The sequence below is a fragment of the Tachysurus fulvidraco genome, chromosome 15, assembly GCF_022655615.1.
Source record: "Tachysurus fulvidraco isolate hzauxx_2018 chromosome 15, HZAU_PFXX_2.0, whole genome shotgun sequence".
Classification (NCBI taxonomy): Eukaryota; Metazoa; Chordata; class Actinopteri; order Siluriformes; family Bagridae; genus Tachysurus; species Tachysurus fulvidraco.
The window spans coordinates 22,786,219-22,798,516 of NC_062532.1; the positions used below are offsets into that span (position 1 = coordinate 22,786,219).

The 12,298-nt window shown below is 42.8% G+C and overlaps 1 protein-coding gene across 2 annotated transcripts in view; it reads right to left on the reverse strand.

The window, feature by feature from the left end:
* Positions 1-3,461: 3,461 nt before the first annotated feature.
* syt3 (synaptotagmin III) overlaps positions 3,462-12,298 on the reverse strand; it is a 52,122-nt gene continuing 43,285 nt past the window's right edge. For both annotated transcript variants that reach the window (XM_027145495.2, XM_047800980.1), the window contains exons 10-12: positions 7,497-7,626; positions 7,303-7,397; positions 3,462-6,072 (exon numbers count right to left, since the gene is read on the reverse strand). In XM_027145495.2, coding sequence (XP_027001296.1) covers positions 7,311-7,397; positions 7,497-7,626 — 217 coding nt within the window. In that variant the 3' untranslated portion in view covers positions 3,462-6,072; positions 7,303-7,310. The remainder of the gene's footprint in view (positions 6,073-7,302; positions 7,398-7,496; positions 7,627-12,298) is intronic.

Below are 12,298 nucleotides of genomic sequence, written 5' to 3' on the forward strand. Positions count from 1 at the left end.
GGATCCAGGTTCTACACTATTAAACTGTACAGGAGCTCATTTGGGACTCGCCCTTATTTATCTTTTGCCTGGAAGAAAAGTCAAACTTACTGTAACAAAAAAAGAAAAGAAAATCAAGGTGACTGTGTTTATGATGCATGTAGCTACTTTTTGCTCATTAAAATGATCGTTTAGTAAATAAAATGAAAAAAGACAATCAGACGCTCATTCGAACGAACACACGTTTATTTAGAATTTATAATTTAATGGGTGGTGCGTGACCGATCCAAACCTGTCGTCGTGGGTGTCGGAACCATTGTATGTGGGTGGGACAGGACACACCCACTTTTTAAGACCAATAATATTGGACACACCCACTTTTTAAGACCAATAATATTGGACCCACCCACTTTTACCGTCTCTATTCAGCGCATAACGTCTTTTTTATTACTTTTCAGAGCGCCGTCAGTCGAATCCATTCCGCTTGAGGAATGTCCTAATAAATCAAACTCCATTCCGTGTTTTACCTACAGCATTGACCACGCTGCTGCTTCCTGAAATCCATGGGCGTCGGAACCGTTATATGTGGGTGGGACAGGACACGCCTACTTTTTATTTGCTTCCGATCCGCGTGTCCGTGGTGGTTGATTAATGAACAGCAAACATCACAGACTATCGCTTAAACTTATAAGAAAAATACATTTATATATTAACTTGCATTAATAAAAATAAATATAATACATTTTATAGGAAATATGTTGCACACGGGGGGGCACGGTGGCTTAGTGGTTAGCACATTTGCCTCACACATCCAGGGTTGGGGGTTCGATTCCCGCCTCCGCCTCGTGTGTGTGGAGTTTGCATGTTCTCCCCGTGCCTCGGGGGTTTCCTCCGGGTACTCCGGTTTCCTCCCCCGGTCCAAAGACATGCATGGTAGGTTGTTTGGCATCTCTGGAAAATTGTCCGTAGTGTGTGAGTGTGTGTAAGTGAATGAGAGTGTGTGTGTGTGCCCTGTGATGGGTTGGCACTCCGTCCAGGGTGTATCCTGCCTCGATGGCCGATGACGCCTGAGATAGGCACAGGCTCCCCGTGACCCGAGATGTTTTACACACCGTCTGCGACAGACAGACAGGTTTATCAGGCGTCCTTTCCCGTTTACCTCGGCACGTTCAACATGTCACTCATTTGGGTGTGAGGTTTACAGTTTAATACATTTTTCATCCAGTAATGTGGGCATTTTTGTATTTCTTTGCGAGAAACAAATAAATCTTAATAACTAAGCGAGTCGTAGAAATTCGGATCGGTATCGGTATCGGCCGATACGGGCAAACTCTGGTATCGGTATCGGCTCAGAAGAGAATAAGTGGTATCGATACATCCCTAGTACTAAGTCAATTTTTTCCCATAAATCAGTTCATGGCCATTTCTATAGTCCCAATAAAGTTCAGTTAATTTTACTGAAGTCGATTTGATTTAAATGTCTGTGATCCATAATGAAACGATTTCTACTCATTTATTTCATTCCTTACAGAGGAAGTCATTATAAAGTGATCCGAGTTCGTATCGAAATGTTCTCCTTATAAAGGATTAGAACCTGCCTCCTGACTCGGTGATTTCGACAGATAAAGTGACTTTAATATCGAGGAATAATGAAATCCGACCGATGATGAGAGTTTATGGCTTTAGAGCGTTGATCAGACAGGATTTTGGAGATGACAAAACAAGTCTCGTCTTCAGAGGTTATCTGGGAAAGACTGTCATGTGGATATGGAGAAATATCGGATAATGTTGTGCTGGAAATATCTGTGAGTGACGAAACTACACAGTGCTCCATGTTTTACTTTTACACCTTCTTTAAAGAAGAAAAAAAATAAAAAATACGGGAAGTCGTGGCCTAATGGTTAGAGAGTCTGTCTCCTAACCCTAAGGTTGTGGGTTCAAATCTCTGACCAGACACGACTGAGGTGCACTTGAGCAAGGCACCAAACCCCCCAACTGCCGCAGCATAAATGGCTGCCCACTGCTCCGGGTGTGTGTTCACGGTGTGTGTGTGTGTTCACTGCGGATGGGTTAAATGCAGATAACAAGTTCTGAGTATGGGTCACCGTACTTAGCCGTACATCACGTCACTTTCAGTTCCAATTGAGGGCCTTGCTCAGGGGCCCGGTAGTGGCAGTTTGGTGGACCTGGGATTTGAACTTATGCCCTTCCTATCAGTAGCCCAACACCTTAACCACTGAGCTACCACATCCTCCATAAACAAGGAAATAAAATCAAGCCTCATTTTTGAAAGCTACCTCACATAATTAAAAGATATTTATTATTTACTTTCTTGTTTATGGATTTTAAAATGAAAATAATTTTTTTTGTTTATAAAATGAAATGTTAATTACCCAAAAATGTACACAGACCTGTTACTGTTTTAAAAGAGAAAGTCGTAAGAACGAATGTTAACATTGTGTTTGACCAATCAGTGATCAGCACTGTTTTAGCTCCACCCACACGCCCATATTTAGAGAACCATAATGACCAATTCTTCACTTTTCCTTTTTACCAGGAAAAAAAGATGGAAGGAAGTATAATTTATTTATTATTAACAAGTGAATGGTTTATTTTCTTTCCCTTTTTTAATTTACTTTTTAATTCACACACACACACACACACACACACACACACACACACACACACACACACACACACACACAGAGGGATTGGTACATATCTTTTATTTTTGACCACTGTCAAATCATCATCATCATCATCATCATCATCATCATCATCCGCATCATGTTGATGTTATATTCTCTTTTTTTTTTTGCCCTGATAACGTTGCATTTTCTTAAAATCTCCTCTTTATATCGAAACTCATAAAAAAGTAAAACATTTCTAAAAGAAAAGAGACAAACGAACAGAAACAGCGATCGGAAAGAGAAACAGTTTACACACCGTCACTCTGCGGGCCGATCGGCTCGGGACCGACGGAGCGGCGCTAAGTGCTGAGTTCATCGTCGTTTCTTCTTTTTCAGCATCTCTTATTTCATTTAATTTCAGTAATTTATCATTGCATTGAGTTTGACATCATCCATGATAATATAGGCATGCAAACACCACGGACCCCCCGCCGGGTCAAACACGACTCTACTGACTCAGAGAGGGACGAGACCAGACAGAGACAGAGACAGAGACGGAGAGAGACAGAGGGCGATGAAGGGATGAAGTTCAACACAGGAGTGAGGTGAGGTCAGAAAGCTGGGAAGATTAATAACTGCAATATATCAGAGAGGGGGGGGGTGCGATGAGAGAAAGAGAAAATACAGAGACAGAAGGGAGAAAGAGAGACTGCAACAAGAGATAGATAGATAGATAGATAGATAGATAGATAGATAGATAGATAGATAGATAGAAACATGAAATGAGAGACAGAGGACAGACACATATACTATATGAATAAAGAAGGAAAAAAGAAAGAGATAATAAAAGACGTGTGTGTGTGTGTGTGTGTGTGAGAGAGAGAGAGAGAGAGAGAGAGAGAGAGAGAGAGAGAGAAAGGGGGGGTCATAACCCCATGAAAAGATAGCAGACCTTCTGTAACATTCCTGTGCTGACGAAGGAGAAGGAGGAAAACAGAACTAAGAGAAAAGAAAGAGTGAGAGACAGAAGATGTGGGTTTTAGATTTGTCCTTTGATGATGATGATGATGATGATGGTGATGATGATGAAGGTGACGATGATGATGGTGATGATGACGATGGTGATGATGATGATGTGATGATGACGATGGTGATGATGATGGTGATGATGACGATGGTGATGATGACGATGGTGATAATGATGATGGTGACGATGATGATGGTGACGATGATGATGGTGATGATGATGATGATATGTCTCGGTAGGCTGCTGCATGTTGTTAGTGAGGTCATGACCTCATGGCTCTCCTTTAAGAACCTCTAACAATGTTCATAACTTACAGCAGGAACGTCAATCAGATATTAAACCTGCATCTGGAACACGGTCAGAGAGAGAGAGAGAGAAGGAGGGATGGAGAGGGGGAGGGGGTGGAGAGGAGGTACCTCAATCACACACACACACACACACACACACACACACACACACACACACACAAACACACAAACAATCAAACTCACATAAAGAAAGAAAGAAAGAAAGAAAGAAAGAAAGAAAGAAAGAAAGAAAGAAAGTCCCCGTCTGTCCCTGTCTTGTGTTCGTAAAAAAAATAGAGCTGGACGATATGAAAAAAAAAATCTATTAGATTTGATAAACCACGGGAAGATGGAATGGAAGGAAAGGGGAAGAATGAAGGAGGAAGAAAAGGCAGAGAGAGAAAAAGAGTGAGAGGGAAAAGAACAAACAGAGAAATGATAAAATGGAAGGAATAATCAGAAGTTAGGGTTAGGGTTAGATAGATAGATAGATAGATAGATAGATAGATAGATAGATAGATAGATAGATAGATAGATAGAGAAAGAGCACTAGAAAAAATGATGTGTATGATGTTAAGCCCCGCCTTCTCTCTGTTTTCACTGGTTGCTGCACCTTCGTTCTGATTGGCTACTGGTAAAGCAGCTGACAAAGGAACCTGTTCTTCATGAAGCACACGGAGAACAAAACGGACAGAAAGACATCAGGGACAGTTCGGATTTATCGCCCAGCTCTACTTAAGAAAACATTCAGACACAAAACAACACACTCAGGCAAAAAGAAACCTCATGAAAAAGAGTTCAAAACGAAAGAATCACATTTTGTTCTTCTCCTTTTCCTCGTAGCCGCCAGCTTCAGACACAGAGAGCACAAAGAAACCGATCCTCTAAGACACAGGACAGAAGACACGTTTCGCTTTAACAAGAGCTGCTGTGGGAGGAGCTAGTGCCAGTGGGCGGGGCTACAGAGGACAGAGGCTCGAGGAGTAAAGGATTAGAGGTCAGGCGCCAGAACACACGTCATACACGGAGCACGGTGACGGACAGAACAGACGCACGGGCGTACACGCAAGCAGGAAACAAACTCCAAGGAGTCCAACACTTCGTACAACGAACACGGACGTAAAAGGATCGCGGACGCGTGCGAGCGAGCGAGCGTCTCTCCGAGGAAATGCGGGCGTGTCAAAAATGAAGGAATGATACAAAAATAAAACACTATGGCAAAATCCTTTTCTCCCAAAAAAAAGGGCGCTGGTCCATCGCTAAAGTGCTCTCCGTCCCGTTCAGGGTCCTCCTTTTAATCGCTTCGATCATCAGTTCCTCCGGAAAGTTTCGCCGCACGGTTAAGTTTTATTGATTTCTTTATTTTATCCCCCCCCCCTCAAAGAATCGTCCCACCCACCCTCCACCTCCCCGCCATCGCTCGGAGCGCAGTCCGTCCTATGAAAACTCACATAGATCAACGAAACCGACGGTTGGATGGATGGCTGGATGGATGGATAGAAAAATAAAAAGCTCGTCGTCGTTCTCAGAGCACGAGGGAGGAGGACGCGTTCGGAGGACGCGCGGTAAGTGTTCGGTCCACCGGTCCGTCCTCCATTTCCGTCCTCCCGACGCCAGACTGAAGCAGTCCTGCTCTCCAGAGATATTTTATTCCATCCCTGTGAAATCTGACTCTAGTGATTTACTACAGCCTAAACACACACACACACACACACACACACACACACACACACACACACACACCCTAATGGTCCATGTGAAATTACATCTAAGACGTCTTTTATAAATCTGTTATTTTTTCACTCAGGCTCAGCTTTAAATAACTAAATAAAGATATTTTGTCGATTATCAGATCTCTGGATTCGGGAATGTGCATCGTTTTTTTTTTTTCCCCTGAAGAAACCAACGTGTGGAAAGTCACACCTGCTGTACCACGCCTTCCTCCGAGGTGTGTCTACCTGCTCCTGTGTGTGTGTGTGTGTGTGTGTGTGTGTGTGTGTGTGTTGGGGTGGGGTCTCTAGACTACTCGGCGTGTGTGTTGTGACGGTTTTGTTGCGGCGTCTGTTTTCCGCTTCTTTTTGCCGGATGGAGAGATTTATTCACAGATGAGAGGAAAAGATGAAACGTCCGGAGCAACGACAACGCAGACCTGAGGAGAGAAACAGAAGAGAAAGACAAATGAACGAAAAAAACAGTGACGTCGAAAGGAATGAAACGTAGGCGGAGAGAGAGAGAGAGAGAGGATAGAAAGGAGGAAGAAAGGGTGATAACAAAATAAGAGAAAATAAAAAAAAAAGGAAGAAAGAGAAATGAAAAAGATAAGTGATGGAGGGATAAAGAAAAAGACTGGAGAGTTAAGAAAAAGGAGGGAAAAAAGGAGAAAGAAGAAGTGAGTAGAGAGACAAGGATAGAGAAATGAGGTTTAGAAGGATACACTGGGAGAGAAAGACAGGAAAAATGAAAGATGAAAGAAAGGAAAGATGGAGAAAGAGAGTGTGTGAAACTAGATGGGGAAAATAAGAAAAAATGAAAGAGAGAATGAAGAATAAACAGGAAGGAAGAGAAAACAGGAAGTGAAGCAAAGGAAAGAAATGGATAGAGACAAAGAAGCATAGAGAAAGGAGGTATAGAGGAGAACAGGGGAGTAAGAAGATCAATGGCTTGAGAGAGAGAAAGGAGGTAATTAAAGGACAGAAAGATTGCGAGCAGCAGGTGAACATCACAGACCATCCAACACTCGTCTGAGAAGACTGGTGAGAACTTTCCTGCTCTGAGATCCTGCACTTCTCTTTCCATGAGGAACAGAATAACACCCTGAATATCCTTCAGAACTCCTCAGAGCTTCAAACAAGCTGAAGATGTTTGCAGGCAAACCTTCAGTGACTCTACCTGCCTCTTTTGACCTCACGCCATCTGTCAGTTCTTCTCCTCTCATCTCCTCATTCTGGATTCTGCTGAAGAATCAGAACTAACAGTCCAGTGGATCTCTAGGAATCAAATCCAAACTGTCCATCTCCAGAACCTCAGACCTTCTCACCAGGGCAGGTCTTCAACACCTCTGAGAATGTTCCTGGTTCTTCATGCTGGAATGATGCTCTTATCTCTCTACTGTTTACGGTTTTGGGTTGTTAATTAGAAGGTCAGGTTCGAGCTCCAGCACCCACTGTGCTCCAAGGTGCTGGTGGAACCGTAGCTGACCTTTTTAATGTAGAAAAGGTCAAACAGAGGATCCTAGGATTTCCATGATGTCAAGCTCGTGGTTGCTCTCTTGCAGGAGGTTTAGAAGGTTCCTGGAGCCACAGGATCTACAGTCTGGAAAGATGCCTTACGAATGTGTGTGTGTGTGTGTGTGTGTGTGTGTGTGTGTGTGTGTTCATACCCGTGTGTTTAGTCGGAGTGAGGACTGTCCACCACTATGTGTGGTTTCGGCGAAGCTGCTGCGCTCTTCGTCACGTAGGTGTTAATGGATTTTTCCTGACCAAACCAAACAGAACACAATATTTATAACAGAACATTATGGTGCCATGGAGATATGGGATCAAACCGAGGGACAAGTGGACAGGCGATAGATACCTCCACCAGCTGGTGCCAATGCTCGATGGGTTTACGGGGGTTGGACAACATGGCCGTCCAGTGTTCTCTGCCAGGACCTTCAGCGTCGCTGCCCACGCGGCACATCCCGATCACCTCGTTATGGCCGATACTGAGAGAGACAGAAGGTACACAGAGCCACGGAGTGCGTTAGGACGAGGGACAAAGATGGACATCGCAATGGCTAAATCATACATACGATGAGAGACGGAAAGACACCAGGAAAGACGTGAGAACGAGGCAAGTGCCAGAGAACAAACAAAATCTGTCTTATGGCTAAATGATGGGTGTGAAAATCCTTCCCAGAGGACAGAGAGAAGTCTCCCAGTCCCTTAGTTACAGACAGAAAGATGGATCACCATCAGCTACATGATTAGTTTCATCTCAATCACACATTTCAGTCAGAGGACAAACATCCCTCCATCTAGACTCCGGCCTCCCATGTGTCCTTGTATCATTTCAGACATCAAGGACACATGACGACGTGGACATTTTGACGAGGCAGATCCGTGCCGTGATCGGTGCAGACGGTGTGATTGAATTTGGACCAACATTAAACTCTTTCGGTTCCTTTCTTCTTCTTCCTTTCGCCTTAATTGCAGGAACGTCGTTATCTCTTAAGGACATTAACCGGATCCACACCGACATTCTTACGTAATAAACAAACGCTAAAGCTACGACGTCTCCGCGACAAACGCTGCTTCGGTTCTGACCTTTTTCTTTTTTTTTCCTTCTCAGAGTGTAGAAAGAGAATTTCACTTCCCTGAGCTGTAAAGTTGTTATGTTCGTAACGAGATTATGTGAGTCTAAAAATAATCTCACGGCGCTTAACAGGATTCCATCGTTTTCACTCACATGAGACGAACCGTGTTCTGGGACCTGAGTGAAAGCAGCATGAAGGCTGCTTAGTGAGAAACGCTGACTGAGGTGTTCAGGGTTCGGGGAATAGAGTCAGATTTTAATGATGAAACTGAATAAATCAGATATAACAACATTAATTCGAGAGTGGGCGGAGTTTTGCCTAAAAGAAAGGTGTGTCTCAGGTGTGAGACACTAATGCCCCTTTACCCCAGAGGCAGTTTGAGTGCAGGTTTGGAGCCTAATTTAGAACCAGCCAAAGCACCGGCTCTGAACCAGGAAAAGTGGTTCTTAAGTAGCACCAAAACGTTTCTGGTCTAGACTTAAGAACCGCTTGTGTCAGGGGATGGGGGTGGGGCTGGGGGCGGGGCTACTGTTAGCGCATTGGATAATACACTAATGTTTAATACACTTTTACTTTACTACAATATGATATATTATCAGCACACATGATAGTAGGTAGCTACATGCTAAGGCTAAATTTTTTTCTGTGTTAACGATAAAATAACGTTAAGTACTTTATCGATCACAACCTCCGTTTATACAGATAACGGTCAAAGCTGTGCATGAGAACAAAGCACGTGTACCACGTACAGACGTGTGGTCTACAGACGGACCTCAGAACAACCCTCACGTGACTCATCGATTTCCCTCACCATTACGATTAAAGATCTCGATTTTTCGGTAAATAAAGATATTAGTTTTAAGTGGAACCTTAAGCAGGTTTCATACTTCACAACAGTTACATCGACCGCTAAGCTCTAGGCCCAGCATGGTCGCATGTTTTTATCCCACAGGTAGGGTTGCCGCCTTCAATACATATCATAACTTAAAACATATATTCATAAAAATATTAAGATCGATACCAATGGACATTATAATAAGATATCTTATTATAATCAGTGTGAACAGATGCACTCAGTCTCACTGTCACAACTTAAGTGGTCATATTGAATACACGGCTACGACGATAATAAATATACGCCAACAAAGTGTGAGTGGGAACACAAAAATAAGCTTTTGGAGGAACTTGTAAGACGTGAACCATATTTTATTAACTTATTATTCAATGAACAGATCCATAACTTCGTAATTATAACTTGCAAACTTGCAAAAGATCTTCCATGAACATCATGAACATAATAACATCAGTGGATGTATGAAACTTTCAGAGCTGGACGGTGGGGGGGAGGGGGGTATCTGGAGATGCCATCGTTTCCTATGGATTTTCTGTCACTCTGACTCTGTCAAAAGACCCGGCGAGGCGGCGTCCCGCCCTCTTCTGACTCTGATTGGCCGTGATTCACGGCCCGTGACCCTAAAACAAACCAATCAAACCAACGATGGCAACGAGTATAACCCAATCAGGGGCAGAATAGGACGCATCTCCACACAATGCGGGTGGGGTGATGTGCATGGGATGCTGTATAATGTGGACCTGTGTAACATACGGGACAAATCGCGTCCCGTATTGATTTGATACGGGACGTCATTTTGCCTGTGAATACGGGACGATTCCGTATTTCATGGGACGGTGGTGACCCTATCCACAGGAGACCCTCAGGAGCACCGAAACATCGCATCATCTGCTGAAGCCTGAGACGATTGGACGGAACGAGTGGAACCAGGTGTGATTCCTGCAGCCACCTTTCAGACCGGTGTCACGCTGGAGTCTAGCTCCGTCTGCTCCTTTATCTGAGCAGGTGTAAGCTGAACGCAGCAGATCCGAGCGCCTGAACGTCTGAGTCGAATCTGTGCGTTAAGTCTAAAAGCCCTTTATCGGAGAAATCTGTGGGATTAATGAGGACACGAGGACGAGTGCCGGAGCTGAGAGACGGCATTGTGGAGATGTCTGGAGAATATCAGAGGAGGGATCTGATTTCTGACAGAAGCAAGTGCACACAGCAAAATCCTGCATCTGTAAACGATCCTGCAAGTGACACCAAGTTCCTACAGCACATCGAGGTCACCTGAGACTTTTTATCCATTTCCAGTTACACTGATTGCTGAGGAACGTCCAGGAAAGATGTTAGACCCTGTTCTCACTTATGTCACAGCAGATAGGAACTTGTGCCAATTAATACATCAACTGACATGAAGCACTGGGATGTTGCAGTGTTAGCTATGAAACATACACACACACACACACACACACACACACACACACACACACACTATCCCTCTGGTCTGTGGGAAACACTGGCATGTCGCCCCACAGACATTACGGCCATTAGTGTTTGCATAATTTATGTTTATTCATGAGCTGTGTGTCTTTATGCAAAACAGCACAGACGTTCAGCGGGGTGAACGGGACACAACGGAGCACAGGGTCACGTGTTCAACAGAGTGCTAACACACACACACCAATGCCAGAGGAATTCTAAACAGCAACCAACACCAACACAGCCTGCTGTCATGACGAGCAAACACTAAAAATACTCACTATGCAAATATTCAACAGTCAAATACGCAAACACTCAAAACCTAAACACTAAAACACTAAACACTACACTCAAATACTCAACCCTCAAATACTCAAATGCTTGACAGTCAAATACTCAACACTAAACGCTCAAACACTCAAACACTAAACACTCAAACACTAAATACTCAACACTCAAACACAACACTCAAATACTCAAATACTCAAACACTCAAACACTAAACACTCAAACACTAAATACTCAACACTCAAACACAACACTCAAATACTCAAATACTAAACACTCTACACTCAAATACCCAACCCTCAAATACTCAACACTCAAATACTCAACAGTACACACTCAAACGCTCAAACACTAAACATCCATACACTAAATGCTCAAACACAACACTCAAATACTCAAAAACTAAACACTAAACACTCAACACTAAAATACTCAACACTACACACTCAAACGCTCAAACATGAAACACTCAAACTCTCAAACACGAAACACTCAAACACTAAACACTCATACACAAAACGCTCAAACACTAAACGCTCATACACTAAACACTCATATACTAAACACTCATACACTAAATGCTCAAACACTAAACACTCATATACTAAACACTCAAATACTAAACACTCATACACTAAATGCTCAAACACTAAACACTCAAATACTAAACACTCATACACTAAATGCTCAAACACTAAACGCTCATACACTAAACGCTCAAACACTAAACACTCAAATACTCAACACTCATACACTAAACACTCAAACTCTCAAACACTAAACACTCATACACTAAATGCTCAAACACTAAACGCTCATACACTAAACGCTCAAACACTAAACACTCAAATACTCAACACTCATACACTAAACACTCAAACTCTCAAACACTAAACACTCATACACTAAACACTCAAACTCTCAAACACTAAACACTCATACACTAAACGCTCAAGCTCTCAAACACTAAACACTCAAACTCTCAAACACTAAACACTCATACACTAAACACTCAAACTCTCAAACACTAAACACTCATACACTAAACACTCAAACTCTCAAACACTAAACACTCATACACTAAACGCTCAAGCTCTCAAACACTAAACACTCAAACTCTCAAACACTAAACACTCATACACTAAACACTCAAACTCTCAAACACTAAACACTCATACACTAAACACTCAAACTCTCAAACACTAAACACTCATACACTAAACGCTCAAGCTCTCAAACACTAAACACTCAAACTCTCAAACACTAAACACTCATACACTAAACACTCAAACTCTCAAACACTAAACACTCATACACTAAACGCTCAAGCTCTCAAACACTAAACACTCAAACTCTCAAACACTAAACACTCATACACTAAACGCTCAAGCTCTCAAACACTAAACACTCAAACTCTCAAACACTAAACACTCATACACTAAACACTCAAACTCTCAAACACTAAACACTCATACA